Below are 22,549 nucleotides of genomic sequence, written 5' to 3'. Positions count from 1 at the left end.
TCGTCTGTCCTGCTCCCATCCCCTCTGTCTGTCTGTCCGTCTGTCTGTCCCTGCGCTCCCATCCCCTCCATCTGTCTGTCTGTCTGTCCATCCCTGTGCTCCCATCCCCTCCGTCCGTCTGTCCTGCTCCCATCCCCTCTGTCTGTCCGTCTGTCTGTCTGTCCCTGCGCTCCCATCCCCTCCGTCCGTCTGTCCGTCCCTGCGCTCCCATCCCCTCCGTCCATCCGTCCGTCCCTGCGCGCCCATCCCCTCCGTCCGTCTGTCCCTGCACTCCCATCCCCTCCGTCTGTCCGTCCATCTGTCCCTGCGCTCCCATCCCCTCCGTCTGTCCGTCCGTCCGTCCCTGCGCTCCCATCCCCTCCGTCCGTCCGTCCGTCCCTGTGCTCCCATCCCCTCCGTCTGTCCGTCCGTCCGTCCCTGTGCTCCCATCCCCTCCGTCCGTCCATCCCTGCGCGCCCATCCCCTCCGTCCGTCCGTCCGTCCCTGCACTCCCATCCCGTCCGTCTGTCCGTCCCTGCGCACCCATCCCCTCCGTCCATCCGTCCATCCCTGTGCTCCCATCCCCTCCGTCCGTCCGTCCGTCCCTGCGCTCCCATGCCGTCCGTCCGTCCGTCCCTGCGCGCCCTGACGCGGCGCTCCCCGCCCAGGTGCCTGCAGAACTACATCCCGCCGCAGAGCCTGACGCTGTCGTGCCCGGTGTGCCGGCAGGCCTCCATCCTGCCCGAGCGCGGCGTGGCCGCGCTGCAGAACAACTTCTTCATCGCCAACCTGCTGGAGGTGCTGCAGCGGGACCCCGCCGGCCCCCACCCCGCCCGCGGCCCCCACCCCGCCAGCGGCGTCACCGGCCAGCCCCTCTGCTGCCCCAACCACGAGGGCAAGGTGGGGCGGCGCGGGGCTGGGGGGCTGGGGGGGGCTATGGGGGGGCTGTGGGGGGCCATAGGGGGGCTGGGGGGGCCATAGGGGGGCTATGGGGGGGCTATGGGGGGCTGGGGGGGCCATGGGGGGGCTATGGGGGTACTATGGGGGGGCTATGGGGGTACTATGGGGGGGCTATGGGGGCTGGGGGGGCCATGGGGGGGCTATAGGGGGGCTATAGGGGGGCTGTGGGGGGCCATAGGGGGGCTATGGGGGGCTGGGGGGGCCATAGGGGGCCATGGGGGGGCCATGGGGGGGCCATGGGGGGGCCATGGGGGGGCTATGGGGGGCTGGGGGGGCCATAGGGGGGCTGTGGGGGGCCATAAGGGGGGCTATGGGGGGGCTATGGGGGGCTGGGGGGGCCATGGGGGGCCTATGGGGGTTGGGGGGGGGCTATGGGGGGGCTATGGGGGCCGGGGGGGGCTATGGGGGCCATGGGGGGGCTATGGGGGTACAATGGGGGGGCTATGGGGGCTGGGGGGGGGCTATGGGGGCCATGGGGGGGGCTATGGGGGCTGGGGGGGCCATGGGGGGCCATGGGGGGGCCATAGGGGGGCTATAGGGGGGCTGTGGGGGGCCATAGGGGGGCTATGGGGGGCTGGGGGGGCCATGGGGGGGCCATAGGGGGCCATGGGGGGGCTATGGGGGCCATGGGGGGCTATGGGGGGGCCATGGGGGGGCCATGGGGGGGCTATGGGGGTACTATGGGGGGGCTATGGGGGCCATGGGGGGGCTATGGGGGTACTATGGGGGGGCTATGGGGGCTGGGGGGGCTATGGGGGCCATGGGGGGGCTATGGGGGTACTATGGGGGGGCTATGGGGGCTGGGGGGGCCATGGGGGGGCTACAGGGGGGCCATAGGGGGGCTGTGGGGGCCATAGGGGGGCTATGGGGGGCTGGGGGGCCATGGGGGGGCTATGGGGGCCATGGGGGGGCTATGGGGGGGCCATAGGGGGGCCATGGGGGGGCTATGGGGGCCATAGGGGGGCCATGGGGGCCATAGGGGGGCCATGGGGGGCCATGGGGGGGCTATGGGGGCCATGGGGGGCTATGGGGGAACTATGGGGGGGCTATGGGGGCCATGGGGGGGCTATGGGGGTACTATGGGGGGGCTATGGGGGCTGGGGGGGGGCTGGGGGGCCATGGGGGGGCTATGGGGGCACTATGGGGGGGCTATGGGGGCCATGGGGGGGCTGGGGGGCCATGGGGGGGCTGTGGGGGGCCATAAGGGGGGCCATGGGGGGGCCATGGGGGGCCATGGGGGCCATAGGGGGGCTGGGGGGGGCCATGGGGGGGCCATGGGGGGGCTATGGGGGTACTATGGGGGGCCATAAGGGGGGCTATGGGGGGGCTATGGGAGCTGGGGGGGCCATGGGGGGACCATAGGGGGGCTATGGGGGCTATGGGGGGACCATGGGGGGGCCATGGGGGGCTATGGGGGCTATGGGGGGGCTATGGGGGGCTATGGGGGGCTGGGGGGGCTCACAGGGCCTTGGGGGGGCTATGGGGGGCTGGGGGGGCTGTAGGGGCTGGGGCAGCTCAGGGGGGCTATGGGGGCCATAGGGGGGCCATGGGGGGCTGGGGGGGCTCAGCTATGGGGGCCTGGGGGGGCATGGGGGGGCTGTGGGGGCTGGGGCAGCTCAGGGGGGCTATGGGGGGCTGGGGGCCCTGAGGCAGCTATGGGGGCCATGGGGGGGCTATGGGGGGCTATGGGGGGCTGGGGGGGCCATAGGGGGGCTGCAGGGGCTGGGGGGCTCAGGGGGGCTGGGGGGGCCATGGGGGGGCTGCAGGGCTGGGGGGGCCATGGGGGGCTATGGGGGGCTGGGGCAGCTCAGGTGGGCTATGAGGGGGCCATGGGGGGCTGCGGGGGCCTATGGGGCCTGGGGGGGCTCAGGGGGGCTATGGGGCGCTGGGGGGGCTCAGGCAGCTATGGGGGGCTGCGGGGGCTCAGGCTGAGGGGGCTACAGGGTTCTGGGGGTCTGGGGGGCTAGGGGGGGCTGGGGGGGGCTGTGGGGGCTTGGGCTCAGGGGGCTGCAGGGTTCTGGGGGGCTGTGGGGTCTGGGGGGGCTATGGGGGGCTGTGGGGGTTCTGGGGGGCTGTGGGGTCTGGGGGGCTATGGGGGGCTGTGGGGGTTCTGGGGGGCTGAGGGGCTTGGGGGGCTATGGGGGGGCTGGGGGGACCGTGGGGGCTCAGGGGGGCTATGGGGGGCTGCAGGGTTCTGGGGGAGCTGGGGGGCTTGGGGGCGTCAGGGGGCTCGGGCTCAGGGGTCTGCAGGGTCTTGGGGGGCTGCAGGGCTCGGGGGGCTGGGGGGGCTGCAGGGGTCAGGGTGGGCTGGGGAGCTGGGGGGGTCTGGGGGGTTGTGGGGTCCAGGGCTCAGCAGGGGCTGGGGGTGCTGGGGGGGTCTGGGGGGGTCCAGGGGGTCTGGGGGGTCCGGGGGTCAGCAGGGGCTGGGGGGGTCCAGGGGGGCTGCGGGGTTGGGGGGTCAGCAGGGGCTGGGGGGGTCCAGGGGGGCTGCGGGGTTGGGGGGTCAGCAGGGGCTGGGGGTGCTGGGGGGGTCCAGGGGGTCTGGGGGTCAGGGGTCTGTGGGGTGTGGGGGGCTGCAGGGTCTGGGGGTCCGTGGTGTCGGGGGTCCGGGTGCTGTGGTGTCGGGGGGTCTGCGGGGTGTCAGGGTGTGGGGTCCGTGGTGTTGGGGGTCCGCGGTGTCGGGGCGCGGGGGGTGTGGTGTTGGGGGTCCGCGGTGTCAGGGTGCGGTGTTGGGGGTCTGGGGTCTGTGGTGTTGGGGGTCCGTGGTGTTGGGGTGTTGGGGGTCCATGGTGTCGGGGGTCCACGGTGTCGGGGTGTGGGGGTGTGGTGTCGGGGGTCCGCGGTGTCGGGGTGTGGTGTCGGGGGTCCGCGGTGTCAGGGGTCCGTGGTGTCGGGGCGCGGGGGGTGTGGTGTTGGGGGTCCGTGGTGTTGGGGTGCGGTGTCGGGGGTCTGGGGTCCGTGGTGTCGGGGTGTTGGGGGTGCGCGGGTGCCGGGGGTGCGCGGTGTCGGGGGTCTGCGGTGTTGGGGTGCGGTGCCGGGGGTGCGCGGTGTCGGGGGTGCGGGGTGCGCGGTGTCGGGGTGGGGGGCAGCCCTGAGCGCCCGGCGCAGGTGATGGAGTTCTACTGCGAGCCGTGCGAGACGGCCATGTGCGGGGAGTGCACGGGCGGGGAGCACCGGGAGCACGTCACCGTGCCGCTGCGCGACGTCCTGGAGCAGCACAAGGCCGCGCTGCGGCAGCAGCTGGACGCCGTCAGGGGCAGGTGGGGCGGGGGGCGCGGCGCGGCGCGGCGGGGGCTCGGGCTGGGCCGGGGGTCTCGGGCTCAGTGGGGGGGGCGCGGGTGCGGCCGGGGGGCTCAGGCTTGGCCGGGGGGCTCGGGCTCGGCTGGGGGGGCTCAGGCTGGGCCGGGGGTCTCGGGCTCGGCCGGGGGGGCTCAGGCTCAGTGGGGGGGCGCGGGTGCGGCTGGGGGGCTCGGACTCGGCCGGGGGGGCTTGGGCTGGGCCGGGGGGGCTTGGGCTCAACCGGGGGGTCTCGGGCTCAGTGGGGGGGCTCGGGCTCGGCCGGGGGGCTCGGGCTGGGCCGGGGGTCTCGGGCTCAGCCGGGGGGCTCGGGCTCGGCAGGGGGGCTCAGGCTCGGCCGGGGGGGCTCGGGCTCAGTGGGGGGCTCGGGCTCGGCCGGGGGGTCTCGGGCTCAGCCGGGGGCTCGGGCTCGGCAGGGGGGGCTCAGGCTCGGCCGGGGGGGCTCGGGCTCAGCTGGGGGGGCTCAGGCTGGGCCGGGGGGGCTCGGGCTCAGTGGGGGGGCGTGGGTGCGGCCGGGGGGCTCGGGCTCGGCCAGGGGGCTCGGGCTGGGCCGGGGGGGCTCGGGCTCAACCAGGGGGGCTCAGGCTCAGTGGGGGGGCTCGGACTCGGCCGGGGGGTCTCGGGCTGGGCCGGGGGGCTCAGGCTCAGCCAGGGGGCTCGGGCTCGGCAGGGGGGGCTCAGGCTGGGCCAGGGGGGTGCAGCCGGGGCTCAGGCTGGGCCAGGGGTCTCAGGCTCAGTGGGGGGGGTCAGGCTGGGCCAGGGGTCTCGGGCTCAGTGGGGGGGCTCGGGCTCGGCCAGGGGGGCTTGGGCTCGGCAGGGGGGGCTCAGGCTGGGCCAGGGGTCTCGGGCTCGGCCAGGGAGCTCAGGCTTGGCAGGGGGGCTTGGGCTCAACCAGGGGGGCTCAGGCTCGGCCGGGGGGGCTCGGGCTGGGCCGGGGGTCTCGGGCTCAGTGGGGGGGCTCGGGCTTGGCCGGGGGGGCTCAGGCTCGGCAGGGGGGGCTCGGGCTGGGCCGGGGGTCTTGGGCTCAGTGGGGGGGCTCGGGCTCGGCCAGGGAGCTCAGGCTCGGCTGGGGGGCTCGGGCTCAACTGGGGGGGCTTGGGCTCGGCCGGGGGGGCTCGGGCGCGGCCGGGGGGGCTCAGGCTCAGCTGGGGGGGCTCGGGCTCGGCCGGGGGACTCAGGCTCAGCCGGGGGGGCTCGGGCGCGGCCGGGGGTCTCCTGCGGCGCCGCCGGCCCCCGCGCCCAGCGCCGGCTCCCCGCAGGCTGCCGCAGCTGGCGGCCGCCATCGCGCTGGTGGCGGAGATCGGGCAGCAGCTGGCGGAGCGCAAGAACGAGGCGGTGGCGGAGATCGGCGGCACCTTCGAGGAGCTGGAGGCGGCGCTGCGGCAGCGCCGGGGGCTGCTGGTGCGCGACCTGGAGGCCACCTGCGGCGCCAAGCAGAAGGTGCGGCCCCCGCCGCGCCCCCCGCGCCCCGCTGCGCCACGCCCTTGCCACGCCCTCGCACCCCACCCTGCCACGCCCCCGCGCCCCGCTGCGCCACGCCTTGCCACGCCCTCGCACCCCACCCCGCCGCACCCCTGCACCCTGCCACGCCCTCGCACCCCACTGCGCCACGCCCTTGCCACGCCCTCGCACCCCGCTGCGCCACGCCTTGCCACGCCCTCGCACCCCGCTGCGCCACGCCTTGCCACGCCCTCGCACCCCACTGCGCCACGCCTTGCCACGCCCTCACACCCCGCTGCGCCCCCCGCTCCCCGCTGCGCCACGCCCTTGCCACGCCCTCGCACCCCGCTGCGCCCCCGCTCCCCGCTGCGCCACACCCTTGCACCCTGCCACGCCCTCACACCCCGCTGCACCACGCCCTTGCCACGCCCTCACACCCCCACCCCGCCACGCCCTCGCACCCCGCTGCGCCACGCCCTTGCCACACCCTCGCACCCCGCTGCGCCACGCCCTTGCCACGCCCTCACACCCCACCCTGCTGCGCCCTCGCACCCCGCTGCGACACGCCCTTGCCACGCCCTCGCACCCCACCCCGCCACGCCCTCGCGCCCCGCTGCGCCACGCCCTTGCCACGCCCTCGCACCCCACCCTGCCACGCCCTCGCACCACACTGCGCCACGCCCTTGCCACGCCCCCCGCTCCCTGCTGCGCCACGCCTTGCCACGCCCTTGCACCCCACCCCACCGCACCCTCGCACCCCACTGCGCCACGCCCTTGCCACGCCCACGCACCCCACCCCGCCCTCGCACCCCACTGCGCCACACCTTGCCACGCCCTCGCACCCCACCCTGCCACGCCCTCGCACCACACTGCGCCGCGCCCTCGCACCCCGCTGCGCCACGCCTTGCCACGCCCTCGCACCCCACCCTGCCACACCCCTCGCACCCCGCTGCGCCACGCCCTTGCCACGCCCTCGCACCCCACCACGCCACACCCTCGCACCCTGCTGTGCCACGCCCCTGCACCCCGCCACGCCCTCGCACCCTGCTGTGCCACGCCCTTGCCACGCCCTCACACCCCGCTGCGCCCCCGCTCCCCGCTGCGCCACGCCCTTGCCACGCCCTCGCACCCCGCTGCGCCCCCGCTCCCCGCTGCGCCACACCCTTGCACCCTGCCACGCCCTCACACCCCGCTGCACCACGCCCTTGCCACGCCCTCACACCCCACCCCGCCACGCCCTCGCACCCCGCTGCGCCACGCCCTTGCCACACCCTCGCACCCCACCCCGCCACGCCCTCGCACCCCGCTGCGCCACACCCTTGCACCCTGCCACACCCTCGCACCCTGCTGTGCCACGCCCTTGCCACGCCCTCACACCCTGCCACGCCCCTGCTCCCCGCTGTGCCACGCCCTTGCCACGCCCTCACACCCCGCTGTGCCACGCCCTCGCACCCTGCTGTGCCACACCCTTGCACCCTGCTGCACCACGCCCTCGCACCCCGCCACACCCTCACACCCTGCTGTGCCACGCCCTCACACCCTCGCACCCCGCTGTGCCACGCCCTCACACCCCACCACGCCCTCGCACCCCGCTGCGCCACGCCCTCGCACCCTCGCACCCCGCTGTGCTGCACCCTTGCCACGCCCTCGCACCCTGCCGGTCCCCCACACCCCGCTGTGCCACGCCCTCGCACCCCACCACGCTGCACCCTTGCCACGCCCCCTCGCACCCCGCCGCGCCCTCGCACCCCGCTGTGCCACGCCCTCACACCCCACCACGCCCTCGCACCCCGCACCCCGCCGCGCCACACCCTCGCCGCGCCACGATGCCGCGCCCAGCGCTGCCGAGCCCCCGCGCCGCCGTTCTTCGCAGCACCGTGCCCCCACGCTGCCATGCTCTGGCACTGCCGCGCCCCCGCGTCGCCGTGCCCCGGTGGCACCATTCTCCACGCCACCGTGCCCCGGCACTGCCGTGCCATGGCACCACCGTGCCCTCGCACCACCGTTCTCCACACCACCGTGCCCTCGTGCCACCGTGCTCTGGCACTACCGTGGCCTCGCACCACTGTTCTTCACACCGCCGTGCCCCGGCAGCGCCGTGCCCCGGCACTGCCATGCCCTTGCACCACCATTTGCCACGCCGCCGTGCCCCGGCAGCACCGTGCCCCGGCACTGCCATGCCCTTGCACCACCATTCTCCACGCCGCCGTGCCCCGGCAGCGCCGTGCCCTCGCACCGCCATTCTCCACACCGCCGTGCCCTGGCACTGCCGTGCCCCCGCGCCGCTGTCCCTCCCCACGCCGCCGTCTCCCCCTGCAAAGGCCGAACGTGCCGCGGCCGTGCCGACGGCCTGGCCAGCCCCGCCGGTGCGGGCGGCCGTGCTCGGAGCAGCCGCCCGCCCGCCCTCCGTCCGTCCCGGCGCCCGGGCGCGGTGCCGTCGGCGAGGCCGGTCCTTGTCCCGGCAGGTGCTGCAGGCGCAGCTGGACGCGCTGCGGCAGGGCCAGGAGAGCATCCTCAGCAGCTGCGCCTTCACCGAGCAGGCGCTGCACCACGGCACGGCCACCGAGGTGCTGCTGGTGAAGAAGCAGATGAGCGAGCGGCTGAGCGAGCTGGCCAGCCGCGAGTTCCCCGAGCACCCCCACGAGAACGCCCAGCTCGACTACGTGGTGGAGACGGAGGGCGTCCGCAAGTCCATCCTCAACCTGGGCGTGCTGATCACCACCAGCGCCACGGCCCACGAGACGGTGGCCACGGGCGAGGGGCTGCGGCACGCCGTGGTGGGGCAGCCCTCCTCGCTCAGCGTCACCACCAAGGACAAGGACGGGGAGCTGGTGCGCAGCGGCAGCGCCAGCCTGCGCTTCCAGGTGACGGCGCCGGACGGCGGGGCGGCCGAGGCGGAGGTGCAGGACAACAAGAACGGCACCTACGAGCTGCTCTACACGCCCCGCGCCGAGGGCGACTTCCTGCTCTCCATCCTGCTCTACGGGCAGCCCATCCGCGGCAGCCCCTTCCGCGTGCGCGCCGTCAAGGCCTGCGACGTGCCCCCCTCGCCCGACGACGTCAAGCGCCGCGTGAAGTCGCCCAGCGGCGGGCACATCCGGCAGAAGGCCGTGCGGCGCCCCTCCAGCATGTACAGCAGCGGCAAGAAGAAGGAGAACCCCATCGAGGACGAGCTCATCTTCCGCGTGGGTGGGTGGCGGGGGGGTCCGGCGGGGGGTCCCCGGGGCGGGGGGGCGGGGTGGCGGGGGTCCCTGGGGTGCTGGGGGTCCCTGGGTGGGTGGGGATGGGGTGGTGGGGGTCCCCGGGGTGGTGGGGGTCCCTGGGGTGCTGGGGGTCCCCGGGGCGGTGGGGACGGGGTGGCGGGGGTCCCTGGGGGTTGGGGATGGGGTGGTGGGGGTCCCCGGGGTGGTGGGGGTCCCTGGGGTGGTGGGGGTCCCTGGGGTGGTGGGGGTCCCCGGGGTGGTGGGGACGGGGTGGTGGGGGTCCCTGGGGTGCTGGGGGTCCCCGGGGTGGTGGGGACGGGGTAGTGGGGGTCCCTGGGGGTTGGGGACGGGGCGGTGGGGGTCCCTGGGGTGGTGGGGACGGGGTGCTGGGGGTCCCTGGGGTGCTGGGGGTCCCTGGGGCGGTGGGGATGGGGCAGCAGGGGTCCCTGGGGTGGTGGGGACAGGGTGCTGGGGGTCCCTGGGGCAGTTGGGGGTCCCTGGGGCGGTGGGGACAGGGTGGCGGGGGTCCCTGGGGTGCTGGGGGCGGGGCAGTGGGGGTCCCTGGGTGGGTGGGGATGGGGTGGTGGGGGTCCCTGGGGTGCTGGGGACGGGGGTGGCGGGGGTCCCTGGGGTGCTGGGGGTCCCTGGGGTGGTGGGGACGGGGTGGCGGGGGTCCCTGGGGTGCTGGGGGCGGGGCGGTGGGGGTCCCTGGGTGGGTGGGGATGGGGTGGTGGGGGTCCCTGGGGTGCTGGGGGTCCCTGGGGTTGGGGACGGGGTGGCGGGGGTCCCTGGGGTGCTGGGGGTCCCTGGGTGGGTGGGGATGGGGTGGTGGGGGTCCCTGGGGTGCTGGGGGTCCCTGGGGTGGTGGGGACGGGGTGCTGGGGGTCCCTGGGGGTTGGGGACGGGGGTGGCGGGGGTCCCTGGGGGTTGGGGACGGGGCGGTGGGGGTCCCTGGGGTGTTGGGGGTCCCTGGGGTGGTGGGGACGGGGCGGTGGGGGTCCCTGGGTGGGTGGGGATGGGGTGGTGGGGGTCCCTGGGGGTTGGGGACGGGGTGCTGGGGGTCCCTGGGGTGTTGGGGGTTCCTGGGGCAGTGGGGACAGGGTGCTGGGGGTCCCTGGGGTGGCGGGGACGGGGTGGTGGGGGTCCCTGGGGGTGGGGACGGGGCGGTGGGGGTCCCTGGGGCGGTGGGGGTCCTTGGGGGCAGTTCAGGGTCTCTGGGTGGATGGGGATGGGGCAGTTGGGGGTCCCCAGGGTGGCGGGGATGGGGCGGTGGGGGTCCCTGGGGCAGTTGGGGGTCCCTCGGGGGTGGGGATGGGGCGGTGGGGGTCCCCAGGGCAGTGGGGGTCCCTGGGGGCAGTTGGGGGTCCCGGGGCAGTTGGGGGTCCCAGGCACAGTTGGGGGTCCCAGGGCACAATTGGGGGTCCTAGGGCACAGTTGGGGATCCCCAGCGCAGTTGGGGGTCCCTGGGGGCAGTAGGGGGGTCCCAGGGCACAGCTGGGGGTCCCTGGGGCAGTGGGGGTCCCGGGCACAGCTGGGGGTCCCGGGCGCAGTTGGGGGTTCCAGGGCACAGCTGGGGGTCCCGGGTGCCATTGGGGGTCCCGGGCACAGTTGGGGGTCCCAGGGCACAGCTGGGGGTCCTGGGTGCCATTGGGGGTCCCGGGGCACAGTTGGGGGTCCCAGGCACAGTTGGGGGTCCCAGGGCACAGCTGGGGGTCCCGGGTGCCATTGGGGGTCCCGGGCACAGTTGGGGGGTCCCAGGGCACAGCTGGGGGTCCTGGGTGCCATTGGGGGTCCCAGGGCACAGCTGGGGGTCCCAGGGCACAGCTGGGGGTCCCGGGTGCCATTGGGGGTCCCGGGCGCAGCTGGGGGTCCCGGGCGCAGCTGGGGGTCCCGGGTGCCATTGGGGGTCCCGGGTGCCGCTGGGGGTCCCGGGCGCAGCTGGGGGTCCCGGGCACAGCTGGGGGTCCCGGGTGCCATTGGGGGTCCCAGGGCACAGCTGGGGGTCCCGGGTGCCATTGGGGGTCCCAGGGCACAGCTGGGGGTCCCAGGGCACAGCTGGGGGTCCCGGGTGCCATTGGGGGTCCCAGGGCACAGCTGGGGGTCCCAGGGCACAGCTGGGGGTCCCGGGCGCAGCGGGGGGTCCCGGGCAGACCCCCGCCGACAGCCGCTCGGCACGCCGCAGGGAGCCGTGGCCGGGAGAAGGGGGAGTTCACCAACCTGCAGGGCATCTCCGCCTCCGGCAGCGGCCGCATCGTGGTGGCCGACAGCAACAACCAGTGCGTGCAGGTAGGGAGCGCGGCCCCCCGCCCGCGCCGCCGGCCCCGCGCCCGCCTCAGCCCCCCGCCGCCCCCGCAGGTCTTCTCCAACGAGGGGCAGTTCCGGCTGCGCTTCGGCGGTGCGCGGCCGCTCCCCCGGCCAGCTCCAGCGCCCCACCGGCGTCACGGTGGACGTCGGCGGCGACATCATCGTCGCCGACTACGACACAACCGCTGGGTCAGCATCTTCTCCCCCGAGGGCAAGTTCAAGGTGAGGGGGCGGCGGGCGGCACCGGGGCGGGGGGGGGGGGGTCCCGGCCGCGCCGCCGGCCCTGACCCCCGCCCGCCGCCCCCCGCCGCAGACCAAGATCGGCGCCGGGCGGCTGCTGGGCCCCAAGGGCGTCGCCGTGGACCGCAACGGCCACATCATCGTGGTGGACAACAAGGCCTGCTGCGTCTTCGTCTTCCAGTCCAACGGCAAGCTGCTCACCAAGTTCGGGAGCCGCGGCACGGCCGAGCGCCAGTTTGCAGGTACGCTCGACGGTAATACCCCCGCCGGCGAGTCCCCTCTTCCGCGCGCCCGCCCGGGGCGTGCCGCCGCGCCGCGCTGGGCCGGGCCGGGCCGGTGAGTACCGCGCGCCGCTGCCGGCACCGCAGCCGGCCGGCACCGGGCCGGGGCTCGGCGGGGGCTCCGGGCCGCGGTCGGGGCTCTGCGCCCGGGCTTCGGTGCTGCAGGGGGTCCCGGCTCTGCGCTGGGTTCTGGGCTGCGGTTCTAGTCCGGCGCTCGGCTTTGGGCTCCGGGCTTGGGCTCCGGGTTTGGTCCTGGGTTTGGTTCTGGGTTTGGTCCTGGGTTTGGTTCTGGGTTTGGTTCTGGGTTTGGTCCTGGGTTTGGTTCTGGGTTTGGTTCTGGGTTTGGTCCTGGGTTTGGTTCTGGGTTTGGTTCTGGGTTTGGTTCTGGGTTTGGTTCTGGGTTTGGTCCTGGGTTTGGTTCTGGGTTTGGTTCTGGCTCTGGGCTCAGGTTTGGTTCTGGGTTTGGTTCTGGCTCTGGGTTCTGCGCTCAGGTTTGGTTCTGGGTTCCAGGTTCTGGTTTTGGAGTTTGGCTCTGGGCTCAGGTTGTGGTTCTGGGTTTGGGGCTTGGGTTTGGTTCTGGGTTTGGGTTCTGCGTTTGGGTTCTGGCTCTGGGTTCTGGGCTCAGGTCCTGGCTCCGGGTTTGGGGCTCCGGGCTTGGGCTCCGGGTTTGGGGCTCCGGGCTTGGGCTCCGGGTTCGGGCTCCAGGTTCTGGCTCCGGGTTCGGGCTCCGGGTTTGGGCTCCGGGTTTGCTCCTGGGTTTGGCTCTGGGTTTGGTTCTGGGTTTGGTTCTGGGCTCAGGTTCTGGCTCCGGGTTTGGGGCTCCGGGTTTGGACTCCGGTTTGGACTCCGGGTTTGGGCTCCAGGTTTGGGCTCCGGGTTTGGGCTCCGGGTTTGGGGCTCCGGGTTTGGGCTCCGGGTTTGGGCTCCAGGTTTGGGCTCCGGGTTCTGGCTCTGGGTTTGGGGCTCCGGGTTTGGGCTCTGGGTTTGGGGCTCTGGGCTTGGGCTCCGGGTTTGGGGCTCCGGGTTCGGGCTCCGGGTTTGGGCTCCGGGTTTGCTCCTGGGTTTGGCTCTGGGTTTGGTTCTGGGTTTGGTTCTGGGTTTGGTTCTGGGTTTGGTTCTGGGCTCAGGTTCTGGCTCCGGGTTTGGGGCTCCGGGTTTGGGCTCCGGGTTTGGGCTCCGGGTTTGGGCTCTGGGTTTGGGCTCCGGGTTTGGGGCTCCGGGTTTGGGCTCCGGGTTTGGGCTCCGGGTTCTGGCTCTGGGTTTGGGGCTCCGGGTTTGGGCTCCGGGTTTGGGCTCCGGGTTTGGGGCTCCGGGTTTGGGCTCCGGGTTTGGCTCCGGGTTTGGGCTCCGGGTTTGGGCTCCGGGTTTGGGCTCCGGGTTTGGGGCTCCGGGTTTGGGCTCCGGGTTTGGGCTCCGGGTTTGGGGCTCCGGGTTTGGGCTCCGGGTTTGGGCTCCGGGTTTGGGGCTCCGGGTTTGGGCTCCGGGTTTGGGCTCCGGGTTTGGGCTCCGGGTTTGGGGCTCCGGGTTTGGGCTCCGGGTTCTGGCTCCGGGTTTGGGGCTCCGGGTTTGGGCTCCGGGTTTGGGCTCCGGGTTTGGGCTCCGGGTCCGGTTGTGGTTGTGGGTTCTGGGCTCCGGCTTTGGGGTTTGGTTCTGGGCTCCAGGTTCTGGTTCTGGGTTCCAGGCTGGGGCTCTGGGCTCAGGTTTTGGGGTTTGGCTCCGGGTTTGGGGCTCCGGGTTTGGGGCTCCGGGTTTGGGCTCGGGTTTGCTCCTGGGTTTGGCTCTGGGTTTGGTTCTGGGTTTGGTTCTGGGTTTGGTTCTGGGCTCAGGTTCTGGCTCCGGGTTTGGACTCCGGGTTTGGGCTCCGGGTTTGGGCTCCGGGTTTGGGCTCCGGGTTTGGGGCTCCGGGTTCTGGCTCTGGGTTTGGGGCTCCGGGTTTGGGCTCCAGGTTTGGGCTCCGGGTTCTGGCTCTGGGTTTGGGGCTCTGGGTTTGGGGGCTCCGGGTTTGGGCTCCGGGTTTGGGCTCCGGGTTTGGACTCCGGTTTGGGGCTCCGGGTTTGGGCTCCAGGTTTGGGCTCCGGGTTCTGGCTCTGGGTTTGGGGCTCCGGGTTTGGGCTCCGGGTTTGGGCTCCGGGTTTGGGGCTCCGGGTTTGGGCTCCGGGTTTGGGCTCCGGGTTTGGGGCTCCGGGTTTGGGCTTCGGGTTTGGGCTCCGGGTTTGGGCTCCGGGTTTGGGGCTCCGGGTTTGGGCTCCAGGTTTGGGCTCCGGGTTTGGGGCTCCGGGTTTGGGCTCCGGGTTTGGGCTCCAGGTTTGGGCTCCGGGTTTGGGGCTCCGGGTTTGGGCTCCGGGTTTGGGGCTCCGGGTTTGGGCTCCGGGTTTGGGCTCCGGGTTTGGGGCTCCGGGTTTGGGCTCCGGGTTTGGGCTCCGGGTTTGGGCTCCGGGTTTGGGCTCCGGGTCCGGTTGTGGTTGTGGGTTCTGGGCTCCGGCTTTGGGGTTTGGTTCTGGGCTCCAGGTTCTGGTTCTGGGTTCCAGGCTGGGGCTCTGGGCTCAGGTTTTGGGGTTTGGCTCCGGGTTTGGGCTCCGGGTTCTGGCTCTGGGTTTGGGGCTCCGGGTTTGGGCTCCGGGTTTGGGCTCCGGGTTTGGGGCTCCGGGTTTGGGCTCCGGGTTTGGGCTCCGGGTTTGGGGCTCCGGGTTTGGGGCTCCGGGTTTGGGCTTCGGGTTTGGGCTCCGGGTTTGGGCTCCGGGTTTGGGGCTCCGGGTTTGGGCTCCAGGTTTGGGCTCCGGGTTTGGGGCTCCGGGTTTGGGCTCCGGGTTTGGGCTCCAGGTTTGGGCTCCGGGTTTGGGGCTCCGGGTTTGGGCTCCGGGTTTGGGGCTCCGGGTTTGGGCTCCGGGTTTGGGCTCCGGGTTTGGGGCTCCGGGTTTGGGCTCCGGGTTTGGGCTCCGGGTTTGGGCTCCGGGTTTGGGCTCCGGGTCCGGTTGTGGTTGTGGTTCTGGGCTCCGGCTTTGGGGTTTGGTTCTGGGCTCCAGGTTCTGGTTCTGGGTTCCAGGCTGGGGCTCTGGGCTCAGGTTTTGGGGTTTGGCTCCGGGTTTGGGCTCTGGGTTTGGGGCTCCGGGCTTGGGCTCCGGGTTTGGGGCTCCGGGTTCGGGCTCCGGGTTTGGGCTCCGGGTTTGGCTCTGGGTTTGGCTCTGGGTTTGGTTCTGGGTTTGGTTCTGGGTTTGGTTCTGGGCTCAGGTTCTGGCTCCGGGTTTGGGGCTCCGGGTTTGGACTCCGGGTTTGGACTCCGGGTTTGGGCTCCAGGTTTGGGCTCCGGGTTTGGGGCTCCGGGTTCTGGCTCTGGGTTTGGGCTCCGGGTTTGGGGCTCCGGGTTTGGGCTCCGGGTTTGGGCTCCGGGTTTGGGGCTCCGGGCTTGGGCTCCGGGTTTGGGGCTCCGGGTTCGGGCTCCGGGTTTGGGCTCTGGGTTTGGCTCTGGGTTTGGTTCTGGGTTTGGTTCTGGGTTTGGTTCTGGGTTTGGTTCTGGGCTCAGGTTCTGGCTCCGGGTTTGGGGCTCCGGGTTTGGACTCCGGGTTTGGACTCCGGGTTTGGGCTCCGGGTTCTGGCTCTGGGTTTGGGGCTCCGGGTTTGGGCTCCGGGTTTGGGCTCCAGGTTTGGGCTCCGGGTTTGGGGCTCCGGGTTTGGGCTCCGGGTTTGGGCTCCGGGTTCTGGCTCTGGGTTTGGGGCTCCGGGTTTGGGCTCCGGGTTTGGGCTCCGGGTTTGGGCTCCGGGTTTGGGCTCCGGGTCCGGTTGTGGTTGTGGGTTCTGGGCTCCGGCTTTGGGGTTTGGTTCTGGGCTCCAGGTTCTGGTTCTGGGTTCCAGGCTGGGGCTCTGGGCTCAGGTTTTGGGGTTTGGCTCCGGGTTTGGGCTCCGGGTTTGGTTCTGGGTTTGGGTCCTGGCTCTGGGTTCTGGGTCTGGGTTCTGGGCTCAGGTTTGGTTTTGGGTTCCAGGTTCTGGTTCTGGGTTTGGTTCTGGGTTTGGTTCTGGGCTCAGGTTCTGGCTCTGGGTTTGGGCTCTGGGTTTGGGCTCCGGGTTTGGGCTCCGGGTTTGGGCTCCGGGTTTGGGCTCCGGGTTTGGTTCTGGCTCCGGTTGTGGTTGTGGGTTCTGGGCTCCGGCTTTGGGGTTTGGTTCTGGGCTCAGGTTTTGGTTCTGGGCTCCAGGTTCTGGTTTTGGGTTCCAGGCTGGGGCTCTGGGCTCAGGTTCTGGCTCCGGGTTTGGTTCTGGGTTTGGGTCCTGGCTCTGGGTTCTGGCTCTGGGTTCTGGGCTCAGGTTTGGTTTTGGGTTCCAGGTTCTGGTTCTGGGTTTGGTTCTGGGCTCAGGTCCTGGCTCTGGGTTTGGGGCTCCGGGTTTGGGCTCCGGGTTTGGGCTCCGGGTTTGGTTCTGGGTTTGGGCTCTGGGTTTGGGTCCTGGCTCTGGGTTCTGCGCTCAGGTTTGGTTCTGGGTTCCAGGTTCTGGTTTTGGAGTTTGGCTCTGGGCTCAGGTTGTGGTTCTGGGTTTGGGGCTTGGGTTTGGTTCTGGGTTTGGTTCTGTGTTTGGGTTCTGGGTCTGGGTTCTGGGCTCAGGTTTGGTTTTGGGTTCCAGGTTCTGGTTCTGGGTTTGGTTCTGGGCTCAGGTCCTGGCTCCGGGTTTGGGCTCCGGGTTTGGGCTCCGGGTTTGGGCTCCGGGTTTGGTTCTGGGTTTGGGCTCTGGGTTTGGGTCCTGGCTCTGGGTTCTGGGCTCAGGTTTGGTTTTGGGTTCCAGGTTCTGGTTTTGGGGTTTGGTTCTGGGCTCAGGTTCTGGCTGTGGGTTTGGGGCTCCGGGTTTGGTTCTGGGTTCTGGGCTCAGGTTTGGTTTTGGGTTCCAGGTTCTGGTTTTGGGGTTTGGCTCTGGGCTCAGGTTCTGGCTCCGGGTTTGGGCTCCGGGTTTGGTTCTGGCTCCGGTTGTGGTTGTGGGTTCTGGGCTCCAGGTTTGGGTTTTGGTTCCAGTTTTAGTTCTGGGCTCAGGTTGCGGCTCTGGGTTCCAGGTTTTGGGTTCCGGCTCTGGGCTCTTGGTTCTGGTTTTGGGTTCTGGTTCTGGGTGCAGGTTTTGGTTCGGGGTTCTGGTTTGGGCTTCTGGGCTCCGGGTTTGGGGTTTAGTTTTGGGTTCCAGGCTGGGGCTCTGGTTTTGGGTTCTGGCTCGGGGCTCAGGTTGTGGCTGTGGGTTTGGGGCTTGGGTTTGGGCTCTGGGTTTGGGTTCTGGGTTCCAGGTTCTGGTTCTGGGTTCCAGGTTCTGGCTCTGGTTCTGGTTCTGGCTCTGGGCTCTGGTTCTGGTTCTGGCTCTGGTTCTGGGTTTTGGTTCTGGTTCTGGCTGTGGCTCTGGTTCTGGGTTCTGGTTCTGGGTTCTGGCTCTGGGTTCTGGTTCTGGTTCTGGGTTTTGGTTCTGGGTTCTGGTTCTGGGTTCTGGTTCTGGGTTTTGGTTCTGGGTTCTGGTTCTGGGTTTTGGCTCTGGGCTCTGGCTCTGGTTCTGGGTTTTGGTTCTGGGTTTTGGTTCTGGGTTCTGGCTCTGGGCTCTGGTTCTGGCTCTGGTTCTGGTTCTGGCTCGGGTTCTGGTTCTGGCTCTGGCTCTGGTTCTGGTTCTGGGTTCTGGCTCTGGGCTCTGTGCCCGCACCCCGCGGCTCTGGGTCCTGGGCGCCGGCCCCGCCGTGGGGCTGGGTGCCCCCCGCAGCCGTGGGGGTCCGGGCGCCGCCCGCGCTCACGCCCCCGCCGCGGCCTCGCCGGCGCTGGCGCGGCACCAACCGGAGCCCGGGGCGTCCCCGCGGCGCCGAGCCGGGCCGGGACCCCCGCCCCCGCCGGGGCTGAGCCCTCCCCTCCCCAGGGCCCCACTTCGTGGCCGTCAACAACAAGAACGAGATCGTGGTCACCGACTTCCACAACCACTCGGTGAAGGTGAGCGCCGCCGCCGCGGGTGCCGGTGCTGGTGTGGGCGCGGTGCTGGTGCCGGTGCGGGTGCGGGCGCGGTGCGGGCGAGGGTGCCGGTGCGGGCGTGGTGCCGGTGCCGGTGTGCGTGTGGGTGCCGATGCGGGTGCCGGTGCGAGTGTGGGTGCCGGTGTGGGCACGGTGCGGGCACGGTGCGGCTGCTGGTGTGGGCACGGTGTGGGCGTGGTGTGGGTGTGTGGGTGCCGGTGCGGGTGCCGGTGCAGCTGTGGGTGCCAGTGCGGGTGCTGGGGCAGGCGCGGTGCAGGCACGGTGCGGCTGCTGGTGTGGGCGTGGTGCAGGGCGGGTGCCGGTGTGGGTGCCGGTGCAGGTGCCGGGTGTGGGTGCCAGGTGCGGGTGCCAGTGTGGGTGGGGTGCTGGTGTGGGTGCCGGCGCAGGTGTGGTGCAGGCGCGGTGCGGGTGCTGGTGTGGGCACAGTGTGGGCATGGTGCGGGTGCCGGTGCCAGTGCGGGTGCTGGGGCAGGCGCGGTGCGGGCACGGTGCGGCTGCTGGTGTGGGCACAGTGTGGGCGTGGTGCAGGGCGGGTGCCAGTGCGGGTGCCGGTGCCAGTGTGGGTGCCAGCGTGGGTGGGGTGCTGGTGTGGGTGCCGGTGTAGGCGCGGTGCGGGTGCCAGTGCAGGTGCTGGTTGCGGGCGCGGTGTGGGTGCCGGCGCAGGTGCGGTGCAGGTGCGGTGCGGGTGCTGGCGTGGGCACGGTGTGGGCATGGTGCGGGTGTGGGTGCCGGTGCGGGCGCAGTGTGGGTGTGGGGCGGGTGCTGGTGTGGGTGCCGGTGCGTGCTGGTGCGGGCGCCCGTGTGGGTGCGGTGTAGGTGCGGGGTGCGGGTGCCGGTGTAGACGCGGTGCGTGCTGGTGCGGGTGCCGGTGCGGGCGCGGCGCGCCGGGAGGGCCCGCGGTGACGCCCCGTCCCCAGGTCTACAGCGCCGACGGCGAGTTCCTCTTCAAGTTCGGCTCGCACGGCGAGGGCAACGGGCAGTTCAACGCGCCCACCGGCGTGGCCGTCGACGCCAACGGCAACATCATCGTGGCCGACTGGGGCAACAGCCGCATCCAGGTACCGGCGCACCCGGCCGGGGCGGGGGCTCGCGGGGGCGCGTGCCGTGCCGTGCCGCGGCGCGCCGGTGCCAGCGCCTCCGTGCCCGTCCCCGCAGGTGTTCGACAGCTCGGGCTCCTTCCTCTCGTACATCAACACGGCGGCCGACCCGCTGTACGGGCCGCAGGGGCTGGCGCTCACCTCCGACGGACACGTGGTGGTGGCCGACTCCGGCAACCATTGCTTCAAGGCCTACCGCTACCTGCAGTAGCCGCCGTGGGGCCGGGGCCGCGGCCAGCGCCGGGACGGTGCCCGCCGGCCCCCCGGGAGCGCGCCCGCAGAGGGGTGCCCCGAACGACGGCTGCCCCACGGCCGCCGCTGCCCCGCGGCCATCGCCGCCCCACAGACGCAGCTGCCCCACAGACGCCGCTGCCCCACAGCTGACGCTGCCCCACGGACGCCGCTGCCCCACAGCCATCGCTGCCCCGTGGCCATCGCTGCCCCACAGACGCAGCTGCCCCACGGACGCCGCTGCCCCACGGCCATCGCTGCCCCGTGGCCATCGCTGCCCCACAGACGCAGCTGCCCCACGGCCATCGCTGCCCCACGGACACCACTGCCCCACGGACGCCGCTGCCCCACAGCCAACCCTGCCCCACGGCCGCCGCTGCCCCCCAAGCGCCGCCCCGGCCCTCACGTGCACTTTATCCCGGGGGGCAGCCGGGCCCGGGGCGTGGGGCGCGGACGGGAGCGTGGGGCGCTTGGGGGGCCGTGGTGCCGCCCTCGCTCCTGCCCCACGGCGAGGCCGCCGGCCCCGCTGCCGGGGGGTCCCAAGGGCGCGCGGGGGCCTCGGGGAGGCGTGGGGCGGGGGGGAGCCGCCGGTGGGGCCGGGGGCCGCGCGCGCCGCCGGGCGCTGTGGGGCTGCCCCCCAACCGGCCCCGCTCCCCGGGGCGCCCGCGCGTGCCTGCCCGCCCCACGGCGGGGCTGTGTGGGGCTGCCGCCGCACGCTGACGAGCTCTATGTACAAAATAAAGTATTCTGGAAGTACCCTGCCCCCCGGCGCCGCCAGCCCCACGGCGCGGGGGGAGCGGGGGCGGCTCCTGCCCCACGGATTCGCGGCCCTGGCGCCACCCCCGCTGGGGGTCCCTGGTGAAGCCCCCCCGGGCGCCGGGGGCTGGCAGGGGGGCGGGGGCGGGGGCTGAGCCGGGCTGGGGGCCACGACTGCGCTGCGGGAGCCCCCGGGCACGCCGTGGGGCGGCGGGACCCCCAGGCTGTGCTGGGACCCCCAGGCTGTGCTGGGACCCCCAAGTTGCTGCGGGACCCCCAGGCCATGGCAGGACCCCCAAGTTGCAGTGGGACCCCCAAGTTACACCGGGACCCCCAGGCTGCACTGGGACCCCCAAGTTGCACTGTGACCCCCAGGCCATGACGGGACCCCCAGGCTGCGCTGGGACCCCCAAGTTGCGCTGTGACCCCCAAGTTGCGCTGGGACCCCCAGGCTGCGCTGGGACCCCCAAGTTGCGCTGGGACCCCCAGGCTGCGCTGGGACCCCCAAGTTGCGCTGCGACCCCCAAGTTGCACTGTGACCCCCAAGTTGCACTGGGACCCCCAAGTTGCACTGGGACCCCAGGCTGTGCTGTGACCCCCAAGTTGCGCTGGGACCCCCAAGTTGTGCTGGGACCCCCAGGCTGTGCTGGGACCCCCAAGTTGCACTGGGACCCCCAAGTTGCGCTGGGACCCCAGGCTGTGCTGTGACCCCCAAGTTGCACTGTGACCCCCAAGTTGTGCTGTGACCCCCAAGTTGCACTGTGACCCCCAAGTTGCGCTGGGACCCCCAAGTTGCGCTGGGACCCCCAGGCTGTGCTGGGACCCCCAAGTTGCGCTGTGACCCCCAAGTTGCGCTGGGACCCCCAAGTTGCACTGGGACCCCAGGCTGTGCTGTGACCCCCAAGTTGCGCTGGGACCCCCAAGTTGCACTGGGACCCCAGGCTGTGCTGTGACCCCCAAGTTGCACTGTGACCCCCAAGTTGCGCTGGGACCCCCAGGCTGTGCTGGGACCCCCAAGTTGCACTGGGACCCCCAAGTTGCGCTGGGACCCCCAAGTTGCGCTGGGACCCCAGGCTGTGCTGTGACCCCCAAGTTGCACTGTGACCCCCAAGTTGCACTGGGACCCCCAAGTTGCACTGGGACCCCAGGCTGTGCTGTGACCCCCAAGTTGCACTGGGACCCCAGGCTGTGCTGTGACCCCCAAGTTGCACTGTGACCCCCAAGTTGCGCTGGGACCCCCAGGCCGCGGTGGTCGCGGGCAGCGCAGGCGCGGGCGCAGCACCCGGAGCCCCCCGGCACCTTTGGGGCGCTGACCCACGGCGGGGGGGTGGGGCCGGACTGGGCCGGACTGGGAGCGGGGGTGAGGTCAGACTGGGCCGGACTGGGAGTGGTGGGGGAGGGGCTCTGCCCCCCGCGGGGATTCGCCCCACACATGGGTGCCCCGCCCCCCCGGCCCCTCCCCCCGGCCCCTCCCCCCCCCCAGCCCCCCGGGTCTTTCCCGGCGCCCCCCGGGCCCTGCCGGGAAGCGGCTGGGACAGCGCCAGCCCCACAGCATCGGGGGCTGAGCCCCCCCAGCCCCACAGCATCGGGGGCTGAGCCCCCCACAACCCCCCAGCCCCACAGCACCGGGGCTGAGCCCCCCCCCAACCCCCCCAGCCCCACAGCATCGGGGGCTGAGCCCCCCACAACCCCCCAGCCCCACAGCACCGGGGCTGAGCCCCCCACAACCCCCCAGCCCCACAGCATCGGGGGCTGAGCCCCCCCCCAACCCCCCCAGCCCCACAGCACCGGGGCTGAGCCCCCCCCAACCCCCCCAGCCCCACAGCATCGGGGGCTGAGCCCCCAACCCCCCCAGCCCCACAGCATCGGGGGCTGAGCCCCCCCCAACCCCCCCAGCCCCACAGCATCGGGGGCTGAGCCCCCCCCAGCCCCACAGCATCGGGGGCTGAGCCCCCCCTCAACCCCCCCCAGCCCCACAGCATCGGGGGCTGAGCCCCCCCCAGCCCCACAGCATCGGGGGCTGAGCCCCCCCCCAACCCCCCCAGCCCCACAGCACCGGGGCTGAGCCCCCCCCCAACCCCCCCAGCCCCACAGCATCGGGGGCTGAGCCCCCCCCAACCCCCCCAGCCCCACAGCATCGGGGGCTGAGCCCCCCCCCAGCCCCACAGCATCGGGGGCTGAGCCCCCCACAACCCCCCAGCCCCACAGCATCGGGGGCTGAGCCCCCCCCAACCCCCCCAGCCCCACAGCATCGGGGGCTGAGCCCCCAACCCCCCCAGCCCCACAGCATCGGGGGCTGAGCCCCCCCCAACCCCCCCAGCCCCACAGCATCGGGGGCTGAGCCCCCCACAACCCCCCAGCCCCACAGCACCGGGGCTGAGCCCCCCCCAACCCCCCCAGCCCCACAGCATCGGGGGCTGAGCCCCCAACCCCCCCAGCCCCACAGCATCGGGGGCTGAGCCCCCCCCAGCCCCACAGCATCGGGGGCTGAGCCCCCCCTCAACCCCCCCAGCCCCACAGCATCGGGGGCTGAGCCCCCCCCAGCCCCACAGCATCGGGGGCTGAGCCCCCCAGCCCCACAGCACCCCCCGTCCCTGCCCCACTGCGTTGGGGTCCGACCCCCAGCCCTGCCATGGGGGGCGATGATGGGGGGCGCCCCCCCGCCCCGTGTCGTGCCCCCCCCCAAGGTTGTGTGGGGCGGGCCGGGTTGCGCAATGGGGCAGGGCGGTTGTGCAACCCCCCCCGCTGCCCCATATAGGGCGGGGGCGGGGGCGGGGGGGCCCAGGCAAACC

General features: G+C 73.0%; 1 protein-coding gene across 1 annotated transcript; it reads left to right on the top strand.

The window, feature by feature from the left end:
* Window positions 1–651: 651 nt before the first annotated feature.
* On the top strand, window positions 652–18,981 carry LOC142596960 (tripartite motif-containing protein 3-like). The gene is given in 12 exon segments (XM_075727403.1): window positions 652–879; window positions 4,048–4,199; window positions 5,496–5,676; window positions 8,142–8,865; window positions 11,062–11,165; window positions 11,235–11,273; window positions 11,275–11,361; window positions 11,364–11,405; window positions 11,497–11,665; window positions 17,564–17,634; window positions 18,591–18,731; window positions 18,829–18,981. Coding segments are annotated over 11 exon segments (1,860 nt in total). The 5' UTR covers window positions 652–879; window positions 4,048–4,050.
* Window positions 18,982–22,549: the final 3,568 nt, after the last annotated feature.

Source organism: Pelecanus crispus, unplaced genomic scaffold (assembly GCF_030463565.1).
Source record: "Pelecanus crispus isolate bPelCri1 unplaced genomic scaffold, bPelCri1.pri SCAFFOLD_263, whole genome shotgun sequence".
Classification (NCBI taxonomy): Eukaryota; Metazoa; Chordata; class Aves; order Pelecaniformes; family Pelecanidae; genus Pelecanus; species Pelecanus crispus.
This window is presented reverse-complemented; position numbering and strand designations above follow the sequence as displayed.